General features: G+C 39.0%; 2 protein-coding genes and 1 non-coding gene across 7 annotated transcripts; 2 read left to right on the top strand and 1 right to left on the bottom strand.

Moving 5' to 3' along the window:
* The first annotated feature begins 1,613 nt into the window (after nt 1-1,613).
* Nucleotides 1,614-11,384, top strand: LOC103972461 (polyadenylation and cleavage factor homolog 4). The gene is made up of 7 exons (XM_009386811.3): nt 1,614-2,176; nt 4,231-4,332; nt 4,488-4,742; nt 7,525-7,650; nt 7,761-8,345; nt 8,767-10,778; nt 10,909-11,384. Exons 1-6 carry the CDS (start codon nt 1,802-1,804, stop codon nt 10,747-10,749), a joined length of 3,426 nt encoding a protein of 1,141 aa, XP_009385086.2. The 5' UTR covers nt 1,614-1,801; the 3' UTR covers nt 10,750-10,778; nt 10,909-11,384.
* Nucleotides 11,385-12,434: 1,050 nt separating this feature from the next.
* LOC135597803 (splicing factor U2af small subunit B-like) lies at nt 12,435-17,594 on the bottom strand. 5 transcript variants are annotated; one of them, XM_065091294.1, is made up of 6 exons: nt 17,265-17,594; nt 14,427-14,513; nt 14,262-14,343; nt 13,981-14,107; nt 13,502-13,896; nt 12,435-13,389 (listed from the first exon to the last, which is right to left on the bottom strand). In XM_065091294.1, exons 1-5 carry the CDS (start codon nt 17,502-17,504, stop codon nt 13,527-13,529), a joined length of 906 nt encoding a protein of 301 aa, XP_064947366.1. In that variant the 5' UTR covers nt 17,505-17,594; the 3' UTR covers nt 12,435-13,389; nt 13,502-13,526. The 5 variants fall into 5 exon arrangements, with proteins under 5 accessions (XP_064947366.1, XP_064947367.1, XP_064947365.1 ...); XM_065091295.1 differs by having other exon boundaries at nt 12,435-12,807; XM_065091293.1 differs by having other exon boundaries at nt 12,435-12,738.
* An 88-nt stretch (nt 17,595-17,682) lies between these two features.
* Nucleotides 17,683-17,765, top strand: TRNAL-UAA (transfer RNA leucine (anticodon UAA)). Its single transcript has one exon. It is a non-coding gene; the product is annotated as a tRNA-Leu (tRNA).
* The last annotated feature ends 345 nt before the right edge of the window (nt 17,766-18,110 follow it).

Below are 18,110 nucleotides of genomic sequence, written 5' to 3'. Positions count from 1 at the left end.
TTGCTTCTGTTGTTGATTCGGACAAGAACAGAAGCAAGCCGAGGCACGAAGAAACCCCATGGCATCATCAAATGCGGCTTACCATTTAATCCTTCTCCTCTTCAGCTTGAAGCCATTCTGGATTCCGCGTCCTCATGATCCTCCTCCACTGCAGAGTGTAAACTTGTGGTGGAGAGGAGATGAAGGAAATTGTCATACGTGCTTCACACGAATAGAGCACTATCGTTTATATATAGATCACAAGAGTGCATGGAGTTCAAAGCTTTGATCCCCACCCTAATCGTAGCTTGTTTTCATCCACTGTGCTAATTCTTTAGGATATCCTGCCAAAGAGATTGAAGTTATCGTCTTGCAAGACTTGCAACTCCATGTGTTGACGTCTCATGATAGCTTACCTTCGAATAAATGGATCTCCGGGATATCTTTCGACATGCGTTGTGGCCTAATTTCGATTGACTTAGTCATCACAATAAAATATATTGTCTCAACTAATTTAGCCAAAAAAACAAAAGGAGATTTGTTTTTGTTTCCTTCGATTAACTTAGTCGCTGTTGACTTTCTCATGAGCTACCAACTCGATTTTATAGCTAAATTAGACGTAAAGGTATGGTTCTAATGCTATTTACTCACATCTGATTTATAACATCCGGATAAAATTAATATTACTCGTAAGGGTCGGGTGATTATGCTAGAAATATAATAATGTAAACAATATACTCTTCGTTTTCGTTCGTGACCGTCATTTGGATGATGATATGTGTGAAAGAACTCGCGCCCCTCCTCCCTTACGACAGGAACATGATCCTCTGCCCCTGTCCATCTCAATCTTTGAGAGGGTCACATGAGCCAACTGCATGGTGCATTAATCCTTAGCAACGAGGTTGATCCCCTCAATTTCCCTCTTCGTTTGGGTCATTTATCACAAACGACCTGTCATCCCCCCAAATCATGATTTTGAGAAGGCTCACACACTAGACTACAAAGGGCATTAATCTCAAGACGTGGCCTAGTTTTCCTTTTCAAATGCCTGGCATAGGGGAGCAAATTCCTTTTCACGGTCAACAACATTAAGGAAATAACACTATTATTAACTTCAACCTAAGTATTTTTAACTGGTGGTTTAGGTCAAACAAAATAAATGGGTCAGTTAATCTATCCGAGTCACGATATATAGTCTCCTTGTAAGGGAGAAAGAGATATTTTCTTAGCATCGGTACCATCTGAGAAGCATATCGAGACAAAAGTAAAAAGATAAAACCAAAGAAAAATTAAGAAAAAACTCTTCGATCGTAAGGTCGAAGAGAGACAAAGATAACCATCAGGAAATTATATGGATCCATTCAGTTAGTCTCGACGATTCAGTGCATCAATCCCAAATAAAAGAAAGAAAGAAAAATATTTTAAAGTAAAATCTTAAATATTGATCTAATGAAATTATATTAAAAAAAAATAAGATTTAAAATAATATTTGATATATTTGTATATCTAAAACATCGATGCAAAGTGGAAGTCTGTCGTCCAACATATATTTCCGCTTCTATTCTCGAAAGTCGAAACTACCCTCCACCCTTCCGGTGCAATTACAAATTAACCACGACTCATGCGAGCCGCACCTGCTGCTGTCGCGCCCTCCCGCGGCCCTTTTGCCAACTCCAGCTCTCGATCGATCTAGGGTTTCGTTTCCGCCCCAATTCTCTTAATTGTAGGTCTCTTGCATTCCTGAATCGCGCGGCCCAGCTCCTTCCTTGGAGTACCGCGAGCACTAAGCGATAAGGATACGGCTGCCGGAATCTCCCGGGGGATGGAGATGGAGAGCTCCCGCAGATCCGCCATGGATCGCTCCCGAGAGCCTGGCTCGAAGCGGCCTCGATTGGTGGCGGAGGACGCGGTGGTGAGGGACCGCGTCGCCTTCGACCGGGACCGCCTGATCCCTCCAGCCAGGGCCGGCAACCAGCCGTTGGTTTCTAGGTTGCCTAGGGCTCGCGAGAGGCAGGAAAGGGACGATGCTGCTGCGCCAGTAGGATCGCATCAAGAGCTCGTGGCACAGTACAGGACGGCCCTTGCCGAACTAACTTTCAATTCCAAGCCTATCATCACCAATCTGACCATTATTGCCGGAGAGAGTCTTCACGCCGCGAAGGAAATTGCCGCTGTCATCTGCGCCAATGTCCTCGAGGTGACCTGATGTACTTGAACTCATATAAATCACAAGGTTTTGATCTTTTCTGTGAAATAGATTGTCAAAAGACAAGTTTCTTGATCCTATCATGTGGCGTAGGAGGATGTTGTCCTGTTATGGTGACGCAGTATGATTGTGATCTAGTAAGTGCTTGCAAAAACAGTATTTGGGCCGAGAGACGTTCCCATTACTCAATCCCACCGATGATGACACGATTTCTGTGTAAAAGAAGACCGATCCTCTGACGTCTTCTGATCAAGGCTACTTGTCCACCCAATTAAATAAAGTTGATGTAAATGTTTCCTTGAACCAATTAATCTCGAGGTTATGATCTGCATGCGCAGGTGAAACAAACAAGTGACGCTATTACCCAGCACACTTCTGAGTGAGCAATTGGTTTACTAGGTTGATCGTGATTATGGTTTGTGGTCCACTGAATCGCCAATAAAAATGCAACAATTTCATCAAATGGTTATGTACTTCTTGAGGGACTTACATTTGTTGATGATTTAGTATTGTCTGATGTGGGGTCGTGTTGATGATTTTTACCAACAAAATGGTTTATCAGACGTCCTCGACGGGGTCTGAAGTTGTTGCTTATTTTATCAATACATGCACATGCATTTCTCATATAATAAGCGACCTTGTTGGTTATATTGATGCAGCTTTAGGATTAAAGCTGCAAAAGGATAGGTCTGGAAAATCTAGTTAAAAGATATTTTTATCAATTAAATTCCAATCGGTTTCTTCTCCATCTGGCTTCTCCAATGTGCATATCATGGTCCCTTGTACCTGTTAGATTTGTCCAGCTCGTAAAATGGTTTCACATGGAATCCTACCATGATATGTAACGGATGAGAAGTGCATTTTTTGCTGATGGCTGGTGGGGCACCTTTTCGTTATCATTAAATTTTATTGGTGCGATCTTCTCAAGCGTCAATCAAAATGAATCATCATGAGACTGGGAATCTGTGTGGTTGAGATCGGTTGGGCCAATGGTCTCTGGTGAAATCTCCTGGAATTGATTCAAGCTTAGGATTGGTTGTAATCGACTGGAATCAACTAGGATATGCAACGCCAAACTCCTTGACAGTTCCAAATGATCTTTGAGTTAGAATCACTTTGCCTCAAAAGCTGAAGGTTTGGGGTCAAATTGGCTAATCTTGGACACTATTGGCTGGGATGGCAGATTTTAAACCATTGTATACAGGTTATTTTGGACTGGCTAGGCTTTCAATGAAATCCTTGTGAAGTTTGATCCGATTAATGGCTTAAATATTTTGATCAAGTTTTGCTGTCAGGATTTTGAATCTTGATCAAACTTATCTAAAGGGCTTAGGCTTGAGCAGGCCACACGCTTCATGCTCTGGTCAATGTTGAAGCTGTTGTGCATAGATGTAGTAAAAGTGTATTCTCAATTTAATATGTTCTCGATTACTACTATCTGTGAACAGCACTTGTTCTGATAGATTTAGCAGCATCAGAGTGAATGAGAAAGAAGAATTGGGAGCATCGTAAAAGTTAGTAGATGATAGTAAGCCCATTGTTCTGAGATATTCCATTTTAAATTCTCAATTTATACTCACTAAAAAATGTGAAAACATTGGTTGTTCTAGTTAATTGAAATTAGTCCATATTGATAAAATATGATTTATATGTAACAAATTTGAGGCTCAGACCCATCTTTCATCGAAACACCAATTATGTGCAACATTTCCAGAGTAGGTAAGCAAAGTGTGAATCAGGAAGCATGCCATCCTCGATAACTTGAATTATGTTCCTTTTGTTCTCTCTACCTTATCGTTATCAAAATGTCAATCTCTGTAATCCACATTATTCCCTTAACAATTATCAATATAAATAAATGGCTTCTGTAAACTTTTTTATTTTAGATAGTCATAATTGCTTGTAAAATTCTTCTCCATTTCTTTTCTGTAGTTTTTTATGATCTCCCTGTGTCTTCAGTTCCTTGTCCCTTCTTTACTTATGTATTGTTTTCTTTTCATTATGAAGGAATAACAATGATATATAGTTCCTATGATGATATGCAGGTGGCCACTGAACAAAAGTTACCTTCCCTGTATCTCCTAGATAGTATCGTGAAGAATATTGGAAGAGATTATATCAGATATTTCGCTTCAAGGCTACCTGAGGTGGATTCTGCTGTTGGATTAATATATCCGAAGCTTGCATCATTATTTGCTGTTGTGCATATTTTGGCTTCTGTTCCTTTCACCCTCTCCTTTTTGTCTTGTGTCATTTCATCTTCGAGTTCTTGATCTGTGATCTATGTATTTTTTATTTATAGGTATTCTGCAAGGCCTATAAACAGGTTGATTCTTCTATTCGTCCTAGTATGAGACATCTTTTTGGGACATGGAGAGGAGTGTTCCCCCATGCCTCACTTCAGTTAATTGAAAAAGAACTTGGTTTCCCACCGGTTATCAATGTTTCATCTGGATCTGTATCATCAAAACTTGATTCCCAACCACAACGTCCAGCCCACAGCATTCATGTAAATCCAAAATACTTGGAGGCAAGGCAGAAACTGCATTCCTCAAGGGTAAGCCAGCCACTTATGATTTCAGATATCATGGTTATTGGCTTCCTTCGGCTTTGTACTCTTGTGTTGTTTTAGTGTGTTAATGGTTTCACAATTTATGTTCTGGTCAATGTAAATGTCACTACGATACCATTACACTGTCCATCTGACATGGTTATGTTTGTTGATCAGTGTTCTTGCATTGAGATGTCCAAAATTGTGGAAATTTTCATGGAAATTGCTTAAACTAGTAGGTTACATCGAAAACGAGACTGCAGAAAGTGGTACATGAACTGGTAAAGGATCCTGTGATTTAAATGAATAAAATATGGGTAGTGATTCTTGGATAAATGGGCTATAAATTGTCAATATTAGTTCATAATTTTACTTGTACTAATTGAAAAATGATGTTTCCTTACTGGAAAAAGGAAAAGATATTTATCAAATTAGTTCATGTTGACCTGAGTTAGCCAGATGATTAAGGATCAAAAGAGGTTAAGAAGAAATATTTTCTTGAATTTTACACATGTACTTGTATTGACTATCCATTTTTAGTATCTACTGATCCAAGTTGTACTGTGAGTTTCTGGATATGAACTCATGCATTGTCATTAATGTCCTGCGTCAAAGACGCATGAAAGCTTTTTGAAGATACATCTTTATGTAGGCAGTGTATTGTACCAAAGTGTTCTGCAAATGGACATAGAGATATGCCTCCTACTATGAAAGAGACAAAAGTCTATGTGATACAAAATGCAATAAAGGTTCGACTCTTTTGGTATTGGATCTGGCTGCTTGTTTAGAAGGCTGGGATTAATGGAAAGAATGATCTGATCAATTACTTCTGGGAGAATTGAGAAAGAAAACTAAAATATTATGCTATATTTTGTTAGTCAAGCTTGCTGTACTTGCAATGTTTTGGTATTTAATCAGCCCTATAGAGCTTTCTGGTTTCCATAGCCTTGGACTGTGCTTTTGAGCTTCCTTGACAGTTTAGGAATGAGGCAAAAAAATTGATGTTTATACCTTTGCACCATGCTTAAGATTTCCTGTCCTTTCTTTAGTCATAAACTGCTGTTCTGCGAGTTTATTTTCTCATTATAAGGATTTACGGGTGTTTTCAGACTTTAAAAAGCACATCCAAAGTTTTCGAAATAGATTTTTCTTTACTTTTGAACATGGTATGATCTTTGATCTGGGAATTTGCTCGTCCTTTCTCTTATCTTAGCGTCCCCTTCTCCAAGCAAATACAGGAAAATTAGTCTACTGGGATTTTTTTTTCAGTTCTTAATTAACCTGGTAGACCTGTTAAGCAAGGTTGGAAAACTTGATGAATAGCTTGGTGACTTGGCTGAGCCACATGGTTTTGGGCCAAATAAGTCAAAAAACCAAAATATATGACATAGGTATAAAGATAGAACCCAACTTGGTCCTGGTTTTTCAAGTTATTGCATGACTTGTTGACTGGCCAGGTCAGTGTCAATCGGTGGAGTTGGCACTACCTCTTTTTTTTTTCCCTTTGGTCTCACAACTTCTTTGTCCCTTTCTTTTCCTTGTTTTCTCCTTGTTCACTTTTTCTTAGGAATTTGTTTTTAATTTCTTGTGATGTTCTGGAAACTGATGCATATAGATGCCATTGGCGGTTCGTATTGTTGTTTTGCTTTTTTTTTCTTTCCATTTCCTTTTGTTTTGGTTTTTGACGTTGATGCTACCCCGATCCCCCCCCACACACCCCCCCTTCCTCTTGCCCGTACCGTTTTGATGTTTCATAGTTGGCCTTTTGTTTGACCACACAACAGGATGATTTGTTAACCTCCAGATTTCATTTCAGTTTCTTGCTTTTGTAGTTTGATTTAACAAAGGCTAAGTCTGCAGTATCAATTTTGTGATATATATGTCCTCTTTCTTTCTTTTTTGTCATTTTCAGAGTTTTTCTAGAAAAAGTTATTGAGTTACATTATTATAGGACACCAAATGCTATCTTAAAGTCCCATGCTTTTTCTTTACTTGCTATATGTCCATCATAGGATCACGCATTTTGTATAAGCTTAGTATTCACACGTTTTTATAATAAAGACGGGATTTTGTTTACTTCTTGGACTTAGGCCACATAATAGCTTTTTCTGTTCGTGAACATTTTGTTAGTGAAAAATGAAACACTTTTCACTCAATAATTCAGATATAGCACATGAAATACCGTAACCTCATGGTTGCAAAATGTTAGGCAAATGGCTTATAATTCCTGATTATTTTGATTACAAATAGATTCCTGTATCCTGCACTCTTATATCTGTAACCATCAACTTATAGTTTGAGGTTTTTAGTACTGTTTATTCCTAATGGTGTCCCATTGCATGAGGCTTGCACATCAGATTTTAGATGTTTTGAAGATTGTGTAATTTGGAATGATGCTAATGTTGCATGTTGCATGTTGCATGATGGAGGCGATGAGGGGGAAAATGAGGGAGAGAGAAAGAATTGGGGGTTGTGTTGTCTTGTTCTCCTTTAAAATGTGATGTCTCTACCATTACAGGTTTAATGGACTTGGTCAACATAAGTAAACATGTATGCATATGTGTGCTACGGTTATCATGTAACTTATGGCATGTGAAGATATTTATCATGTTGTTTACTCTTGTCCTAAATAGATGAACGAGCACTAAAAGAATTCTTCTCCATTATATATTTATTGTATTTTCTTGAAGAATTTTTTGTCTATCTACAATCTGAAACTTTTTATTACTCAGTTCTTAGTACCTTCACATATTTTTTGTTATGTTGATATCCGTTTTGTTTGGTGAAGGCCAAGGACATAAGCAATGATGAGGTCAGTGGTGTGGTTAGTACTTTTGATGATGCAGAGAGTTCTGACAAAATTGTTATGGCAGGAAAATCAAGGCAAAGGACAAATCTGCCGACTAAGATGCCTGTATGTTGTTTCTCATAAAGATGCTCGTAAAGCTTTCACATTCTAGAAGTAACTTTGTCTTCTAGTTAAAGATCTATATCTTTTATGCTAATTTAAGTTCTATTTTGCAGAATATGCAACATTCACAACGGGTAACAGTAAACAATGTGATTAATGAGAAAAAAGGACTTAAAGATGCTAGAGATCATGAATATTCTTCTGATATTTCACGAGAGGCAGACCTTGGCATTCTAAGGGTCAGCGAGAGGCTCAAAGACCAAGATGGGCATGGCAAACCATATTATGGCGTTGGTATTACTGCTACTCAGGCACAATTAAGCGAAAGGAATGGTTTTGATGTCAATCATTCTTATGGAACCTATGGGAAATCTGGACCTATGCGAGCTAATAGCCAGCAAACTTCAGTTTGTGACACAGATAGAATGAAATTGGAATCATCTAGAAGTTGGAAGAACTCTGAGGAGGAAGAATATATGTGGGATGCCATAAAAACCCGACCAACAGATTATGGAGGTACCAACAACTCAATCAAAGGTGGAAGGACTAGTAGCAATGCTGACAAGTCCGCTAGCCTGCAAAGAGGAAAGTGGATCCCTCTGGAGACTGAACATGCAAAAACTAACTTGAACACAGTTGATGCCTTCTCTCACTTAGTGGAGATGTCTAAAACCGAAAGCAGAATTCCACTTTTTAAGGTATTCATTGTTTTAATGACTTCAATATTTTCCCTTGGTGCTTGAACTTATTAGTGCATGCTTGCATATTCTTCTTTGCAAAGTGAAACAGTTCCTTTCAGCTTGGCAGGATGCTAGAAGTTTATGCACTATTTATATCTTATATTAGATACCGCATGTAGTTTTGTTGATGTTATGGTCTGCAACTTGAATGTTTCTTTTAGAATATGGATCCTTTGTAATTCTGAGCTGTTCCAAATTGAATGTTCAGTGTGTTATCAGGTAAGAAATCTTAGTTGGAACTTATTTATGTTCTTGCTAATGGTGATATGTTCACTTTTATTGAAATACTTGTATTTGTCAGATAGATTCAACTTCAAGCTTGTCAAATAAATGCTTACACCATTGAAATGTATAGGCTAATGATATTCATATTATGCAGGACCTTGGTGAGCACATTTTGCCATCTCGTGCCAAGCATGAGACTGATTCGGTGTTAAAGACCTCTTCAAATTCACTATTACAACAAAGGGCTTCATCAGAAAATTCCTCATCCTTCTGGTCTCGCCGTGATGTACCAGCATCAGAGGTTGGAATAAATGACAAAAGCTCAAGAGTTGGTCAACAATTAATCCCTTCTGGTGGTGGTTTATCTACACATGATAATTCATCTTTGCCTCTGCCTGGGCTGCAATCTTCTGTGCTATCTTCAAGATTGAGCCCTCATGCTAATACCCCAGTGCCAGGTGCAACTTCTGAACAGCAAAGGCAGCATCTTTCACAGCCTCCTCTATCGCTGTCTTCTCATTTACCTCCTCCAGAACCCATTCAACATCTAAAGCCACACAACATAACGGATCAAAATCATCTGTTGTTTAATTCATTATCTCAAGTGGGTCGGAAGCCTTTACAGCCGGTAGGGTCCCTGGATATCTTTCCAGTGAAGAATCGTGCTCAGCCATTTGATAGTTTATCAGGCTCAATAGAGTCCCAATCAGATACTTCTCGGCAGCTTGAAGGCTTACTTGATTCTGCTACTTCAGCATCCTTAAATCATCTTCCTTTGATAAAGCAATCACGACATAATCTATCCCAACAACAGGCAGAAACTCAGCCTTTGTCTCGAACTGAAGCCCAGACCCAACCTTCCCTTAAGATCAAAACCCAGTCTCAACCTTCCCATCAAACTGAGAAACTGCCACCTCTGCCCATGGATCTTGGAATTCATCAGACTGGAAAAGACTCTGGCAGAAGCATGAGCCATGCAAATAATCCTGTTGTGGAAGCCTCAAGTCAGCCTAGCACAAGTAGTTTGTTGGCTGCTATCATGAAGAGCGGTCTATTTTCGAATAATTCAGTCAGCAACTTTCAGAAGATGAGTGTACAACCTCCTTTGCCATTTGGACCTCCTCCTATCCAGGTTTTCACATCAGCTGTTCCTTTAAGTACTCCCTTAACATTTACACCTGCTTTTGCCCTTGGGAGCATACCAGATTTAAAACCACCACATTCAGGAGATGTGATACCTCCTCTACCACCTGGGCCTCCGCCTTCCTCATCCTCGGTTGATGTTAATTCAGAGAACTCCAAGACGTCTGGGCCCACCCTGAGTCCACTTTCTGGTATTCTGAGTTCATTAGTTGCAAAAGGTTTAATAGCCTCACCACCAACCGTGTTGACAACTACATCCGCAGCTCAGCTGCCTGATAAGGTCCGAGATCAATGCACTAACAATAGTTTTGAGCAAGTTTCTTTAAGCTTGACTACTCCAGGTGTTGCTCCACCTTTGGAAGACCAGCCTGCTGCATCAGTATCCACTGCAAGTGCTGCACTAGTACAATCCAGTGCAACTGAATTGAAGGAGCATTTAGGCACTGAGTTCAAATCTGAAATCATTCGTGGATCTCATCCTTCAGTTGTCAGAAGCCTATTTGATGACCTAAAGCTTCAATGCCACAAATGTGGTCTAAGGTTCAGACTCCAAGAGCAGCTCCAATGGCATTTAGATTGGCATGTCTCCAAGGAGTCTGAAACAAGTAATTTTAACCAAAGGTCTAGAAAATGGTTTTCAGACATGAGATATCAGCAATCTTCCTCAGAGGTGGCAATATCGCTGGAGGAAGTTGGTTCATCTGAAAAGGATTCTGAACTGATGGTTCCTGCTGATGAGAGCCAAAGCATATGTGCATTATGCGGAGAACCATTTGAAGATATTTACTCTGAAGTACGGGATGAATGGATGTATAAAGGGACTGTTTATTTGGATCTATCAAAGAAGCAAGACGATGCAAGCAACACGAACGGCACTCCTGGCCAGCTTCTGATTGTGCATGCTCACTGTATGTCACAGAGGTTTTGCCATAACATGGATGTCGCCGAGCATGATAAAGTGGACCAAACACATGTGCCAATTGGACTATTTTGAACTCAAATTGGTTGTTCTTGGTTCTGTTGGTAAGCTGCTTTCTCTGGCCTGTCATTTCTGAATATTCTGCATTAGATCTGCAAATACTATGACCGTATGTAAGCAAATTGCTTATTCGACTTAAAATGTGGATTAACTTTGTCCTGAACGTTGTTCCAGATATTGCCGCATTTGCTCTTTCTGCTCGGGCATATACTTCAGCAGTTACGACAATGCTAACAGGATGACATGCTGCATTCTTCATGCTAGAATCGCTCCCTCGGTGTTGCACTGATTGGAAAAGCTCTCCAACAGCAGAGGTGGTGGTGCCGATACAGACGTATAAAGGGAAAAACAAATACCAGCTTCACGCTTCATTTGCAAGTCACGGGAAGCAGATCGTCCCCATTTGAGGGATCATGCCAAACACCATCCTCGTGCCGTCACAGCTCTTGTTATAGTGCATTAAAATTAGCAATTCACGGTATTTCTATTCGTCTGTAATCAATCCCTGTCTTACCGAGAATTTTGACGAGAGAATGGGAATTTTCTGTCCCTTGTGTGTTGGTGGCCTGTTTGCCTCTCTGCATGTAAATCTCCTTCAAGCGGATTACACTTACGATTGCGTTCATCAGTATACTATGCTTTGTCACGCAGTGCTGGATGTGTCTTCTCTTGCACGTTCCCACCGCTTGCACTGTTATCACACTGCTGTTATGCCAATATTTGCAAACGACGTCAGTTATTTTAGGAATATCTCACAAGTGAATGACAACGCCCGTATCAATTTCTTGCATTCCTGTCGTCAGTTCATATAAAGTTTTAAGTACTACTCCCTGCGTTGCTTTAATTTACTGACCAATAGTATCTTAACCCAAACATCATTGGTTTAATCGAAGATAACTCTGTTAATTTGCTGACCGACCGACCGACAGTATCTTATCTTAACCCGGTCTGCCACGACAAACATCATCATTGGTTTAATCAATGATAACTCCGCCACATCATATGTTGTTCGTCTCAAAAAAAAAAAAAAAAAACAGAACTACATGTTCTTACAATCTAATTCAGCAGTATGATCAAATTGAAAAGGTCGAAACTGTGACGTGATATCAATGAAAGGAGTGTTTCTTCTGAGGCCGGCGGTTGTTGACGGTTGGCAGTTGGATGGTGCATTCACCACGCAAGAGACCACCTGATCGAACACATAAAAAACCCATTTAGGATTGAAGATACAAAACTTCATCCAACAAATTTTAATAACTAAAATTTTAAATCCTGCTTAATAAATATTAAGGGTTTGAAACCTAAACCTCACTCCAAAATTTTGAAGGTGTCAATTACAATAAAAAGAAAAAAAAGAAAAAGAAGAAGCATCCCACACAACCATTGGAAGAGCAGCTTAAACAGGGATCTGCTCTCAAGAACCATTTTATCAATAAAAAGAAGATACTGCCTCTGTATACACACTCAATTAACAAACATCAAACCATCATGTACGATCCTAAACAGCAAGCATGAATGACTGATCACCTTCGATCACAATATTGTAATATACTGTGATATCGATAGGCAATCATATTCGACCAACCACCGTCATTATCAGATGTACCACAACATCATAATATACTGTGACATCGATAGATAGGCAATCAATCGTATTGACCAAACACCATCATTATCAGACGTACCACAATATCATAATATACTGTGCTATCGATGGGCAAATCATATTCGACCAACCACCATCATTATCAGATGTACCACAATATCGTAATATACTGTGATGTCGATAGGCAATCATATTCGACCAACCACCTTCATACTACAAGTTCCAAACGCTACATGGCAGCTTTTACATACTGTTAAACACCACAACTAAGCTAACAAGGTTCCATTAGATTCTGAAAAGTAGAAGGCACCCTAGACTGAAACTCGAGAAACTTTATTTGGACACCCTGCCTCTGATGCAGACTCTGGTGAATTCACTGGCATGTTATCGCCCCTGTCCTGAAAATGAAGTTCATATAAGCAACAAAGTGATGAATTGAAGCCCACAAGGAGCAGGAACACCTGGACCTGCAAAACTTGTCGAAAAGATAAGCTCATTGAATCTTAAAGATAAATTAAACCAGCCAAAAGGAGAAAAGCAACATGGTATAAAACCAAGTGCTCGTTACTCAATCAAGTAGCAAAGCAAGCATGTAAAAGAAAAAAAATTCTACCTGACAAAAAATCCTTTGATTATTCGAGTATCATGATAAAGGATGCTTGTTAGTCCAAAGGTTCTCAGAAGCCTGGTGTTTATAAAAAAAATAATTGCAATTTTTTGTTTTACCTCAATTGCTGAAATCAATTGATGGTTAGAACTGGTTTTTGGTTTTGCGTTTACTTCTATCTTAACAGGACTTATAGGCCATATGCTGCTAAACTTAATATATGAGTGAATGCTTAAATGATAAGTAAAATATGGGATGAATGCTTAAATGATGAGTACTATCCTGGGTATCCCCTGCCATAGCCATAATACCTAAAAGACACATTTAGTCAAATAAAAATCGATAATGCAGGCAAGCAGGTGATTGTGTTGTGAAATTCTCTAGACACAAGGTTTTTAGTTTTTTATATTCCACTGAACAGGACTTTGAACCTGCACACCACCTGCACAGTGGAAAATGGACTGTGAGCTTTACTTTTTGTGAATAAGTAGCTATCCAAAGACGCATCTTTCTCTACGACTGAATGAACAAAGCCAAAGAAGCAAAGTACGAACCAGAAAACCATAGATATCAATGACCTCATTCTTCTTGATCATGCTGCTGCTGACCATTCTGTGTGTATTCATTGTTCTTTCTAGCAGCATCTGCCTGCTCCCTTTCCCTGTTCCACTGCTCAATTTTGGCCCTTCGCTCGGCGCTTCCTTCTCTGACAGGACTTCTATTCCTTCTTCCTGCAGGGCTCCTGCTGCGGTTCCTCTTACGACCTGGGCTTCGGCTTCGAGGTTTTCTGCCTCGTTCTTCAATATACTGATCCCTGTCACCATGACGCTTGCCATGGCTACGGTTTACATGACGGTCTTCAAAGTTTCGCTGTCGATAGGGGCTTCGGCTTCTACTACGGCTTCTTTGCCTCCTCCTATATCTCCCAAATAATTTTCGTCTCAACTCCCTGGCAATAATTGAAAATTTTGTTAGAAAAGCAACTCAAAATAATAAAAGTACAAAGATGTCAGACAATAATAATAGAATATACCTGCTAATTTGTTTCAAATGCATAAAATTGCAGTATCCACCTCGGTTGCAGGTGTTCTCTTCATACTGCCTACATGTAGCCTCACGAAAATCGGTAACTGGAGAGAAATCGACAATAATTGGACGTCCTGCAAATACAACTCCATTTAAGAACTAAAAACAGGAATTAGACAACAGAAACAATAGCAACTAAGTTATGAACCAAGAACTTTATCAAAGATAAACCTTAATGTCACAAAAAGGCCTAGCATACAATGGAACACCAAAGCAAACAAACACAACCTGCATAAAACCTTCCTGTCAAGTTGCGAAGCGCATTTGCAGCATGCTCTTCCTCCCTGAACTGAACATAAACATTACCAACCTGTAAATGAAACAAAGAGGTGTGAGATAATGGTTTAAATATAGCATAAATTAAAACAATCATCATATTCAGATGTTGAGTACCATGTGATCAGCCAGATTGTCACAAACATTCAGGCTTTCAATCTCTCCATATTTGCTTAACTCCTCAAAAAGATCCTCATAAAAATTCTGTCAACACAGCTTCATTAAAATCACATATTGCAACTAAATGACACAAATAACTGAAATCATTAACAATAACATCAAAAGTAACAAAATATGTCATTAAACAACTTTATTTAATCTCTAGAGATGCCTTTTTTTTCTTTCTCGAAATATCATAACATGCAAACCAATGCTTGAAATGTTAAGACATGCTTGCTTATTCAAACTTCTATGATAAGGCTACAAAAACCAGCTCAATGAAACTGTAAAAACATGCAAGAAAATACAAGATTAAGCTATTTACTTATTTGGTAGGATAAGCCCCATTTAAGATTTTATACATGGAGTTATTTTCACAGCCCAACCTAATGGATAACTGACTGGTTACTTTCATTGAGCCTAAACTACTAGCCCAAAATGCTTAGGCCAAAATTAATAGTAGTACACCTATCACCATTATAAGTCAGCCTTTGTCTTTTGTCCACTTCAATATGGGACTAGATCAAAGTGTTGTAATCTCCCCCTAGTTAAAGGCTTGACGCCCTTATCAACGCCCAACATAGTATAGAATCAAACCCCATAAGAGGGCACATGAGACTTAGCCCAATGGTGGCTCCACATCATGACATACTCCCCAGCCCTGTCCACGAATAGACCTTTCCTACTCGAGCCTCTCATCATTGTCTGAGCCCAACCTAACGGGATAACAAGCCTATTAGCTTCATTGGGCCTAAACCATTGGCTCAAAATACTTAAACCCAAGTTTCAATGGCTAAATGAGAATGTTATAATCTCTCTAATATGAAGCTTAGCCCAATGATGGCTTCACATCATGACGTGCTCTCCGACCACATCTATGGCCTGACGAGATAACTAATATATTAACTTCAGTGAGCCTAAACTGCTAGCTCATATAAGTCAATCTTAATCTTTACCCACTTTCGATGTGGGACTAAATCAAGATGTTACAATTGTGAAAAGTAAAATTTAACACAAAAAATCGAACATCTAAATCTAATCTCTACATATAAATCCTCAATGTTTATTCATGAGAAGAACTAGATAATATCCAGGATGATATAGGAAGTGATGGTTGCTAACCTTCTGAAGCCAATTACTAACCATCTAATCTTTTCATCAAAAGAATTTTAAAAAGTCAAAGCAAGGGAAGCCAAGCCGGTGAGTAAGAAGGGCAATTGATGATGTGCTAGGGTTCAATCGGGATAGGTGGTATTTAACATCGAAATCCTCCCTATAACCATGAGGAAGACGGATTCCGAAGGTTCCTAATACCCTGACAAGCGAACACCGGGTTAAATTCCAGAGGTTCCCTGACACCTTCGCACGTGACCACTTAATCCAACATGCGAATGGTATATCCGACGAATTAAAAAAAAAAAAAACACATGTTCGATCGTGTAGAGATGAATCCATGTCCGACACATGTTGGACCCGGGTACATCACCCAAATTACCGTGTCTGTGCTTCCCAGCATTGAAGTAGTCATAACACTTATCACATCTATCTGTAACATTTAAATGTCACTTCTTGTCTAAGTTTTATCTTAAAATATTTGCTACTGTAACTACTAACTTCAACATCACTGCCTTATTTTTAAAATTTTTTATTTAGTACTATTCCCCTTTCCTCCTAATTTTGCACATGTATTCCTCTTGTTAGGTGATTAGAGATAACATAATATCTATTGTTGTGACTGAACATATGAGGAAACAGATATGACAGGGAAATCTAAGACCACTTCCATTATTACAATGCAACCTAGACAGAAACATAATCCAACTGGACACCAATCAAAACCAGCCAAGATCTATCCTGAATTGTTCCGAAATCAGCCTGCTTTGGCCATGAATTAGGCTGGTAACATCTAACATCGATTCAGAATGTAATATGCTGAGCCAGCTTATGAGTCTCCAATGGATGACGTGGCAATCCATGTGCATCTTGTGGGTGACTCAAACAATACAGGCAGAAGATTTTATGTATAGAGAGATCAGTAATCATATACAAAAAGGAGTTATAAATGTAAGGCGTGAAAAAGACAATTTACCTTGTTCACAAGAGGACTCCTATGGCACTTGGGAGAAGGGAAAGTAAGTTCTATTTTAGTTGAGAAGGAATATACTATTGAACTTCAATAAGTATCTTCATAATGCAAACATGAGAGGAGAGGGGGCGGTGTTCCATGGTAGTACATACCCATGATTGTATGCTATTTTCATGTGTTATATAACGAGCAAAAGTTACTAAAGAAGTTCAAAATCCAAGTGAAAGATTTTGAGACTAGTATCCCTAAAGATAAACAGAAGTCTAAGTGCTAAAGCTCATGCTTCAACTATTGCTCTCTCTCATTTGCAATAACAAAAATAATTAATTAGTGATACACCTAGTTGTTATTTCTATTCGGCAGCTTCTCCCCTCCCTGAATTGAGGTAATGCTGAGAGGCACAACTCCAACATTCATAAGATAGTTGCAGCAAGTAAGTTTGGAGAACACGATCAGTCTTTTCGAGGTATATGGAATAGCATCGCTTCGTGAAACATATACCTGATAACTACGAGATTAGAAAGACCCCAACGAATATTACTACCACAAAGAAATCAACATAAACAAGTTTATTTTTTGAAATCGGATAATATTTTTGGACACGCCTGCCTGGACCTACATAAATCATAGCCAATATCTAAGAAGAAGAAGAAGAAGAAGAAGAAGAAGAAGAAGAAGAAAATGATGATGATGATGATAATGTTTAGGACCTCGAAGTGCTCCTGGATCTGGCGGGGGTCCATAGGCTGGCCCTGAGAGTCAAGTCCGGGGGTGATAGCGTTGTCAAGGCGCTGGTACATGTTCGAGAGGAGGAGGGTGGGGCTGATGCTGGGCTTCGTGTGTAGTCGCGAGCACCGGTCGCCGTGCCTACACGCTCCGATCTTGAAGTAGAAGGGGCAATTCACCCGGTCCTTCTCCGTCCCAAAGATCGAAGCCAGGTGCTCCGCCATCGCCTCAAGACCACTCCACTCTGAGAAAAGAAGAAGAGGCAGGGAGGCAACCCTAGCGATCGGCGACGAGAAGAGACGAGCGGAATCGATTTAGGGCATCCAAAGGAAAATTTATAGTATGGCCGGGAGAATAATTTGTTTAAATCTAATAAAAAGTTTGGAAAACTAAATCACAGTCGCTGGTTTGCCCGAGTGGTTAAGGGGGAAGACTTAAGATCTTCTGCACATAAGTGCGCATGGGTTCGAACCCCATAGCCAGCAAGTTTCCTACGTTTTTTATTGCGCAGCTTCTTACAATAATAAGAATTTGATCAACGTTATTTACGATTAAATATAATCCATCATCACCTTCTGGATTGAGTTTATTTGGATATTATAATATATATATATATATATATATATATATATATATATATATATATATATATGGCATCATCCATTTATCATTTAAAGTAATTATGTTGTTGGACAACTTATTTGGTAAAAGATTTGACTGTCAAACAAAATTATTACATAAATATTTGTTTTGATAATTTATTAGCTATTAAACACCAATAATAAGTTTTATTGAATAAAATTTAAAATATTAATTTTAAAAAACCTTTA

This window comes from Musa acuminata, chromosome BXJ1-11, assembly GCF_036884655.1.
Source record: "Musa acuminata AAA Group cultivar baxijiao chromosome BXJ1-11, Cavendish_Baxijiao_AAA, whole genome shotgun sequence".
NCBI classification, from domain to species: Eukaryota; Viridiplantae; Streptophyta; class Magnoliopsida; order Zingiberales; family Musaceae; genus Musa; species Musa acuminata.
This window is presented reverse-complemented; position numbering and strand designations above follow the sequence as displayed.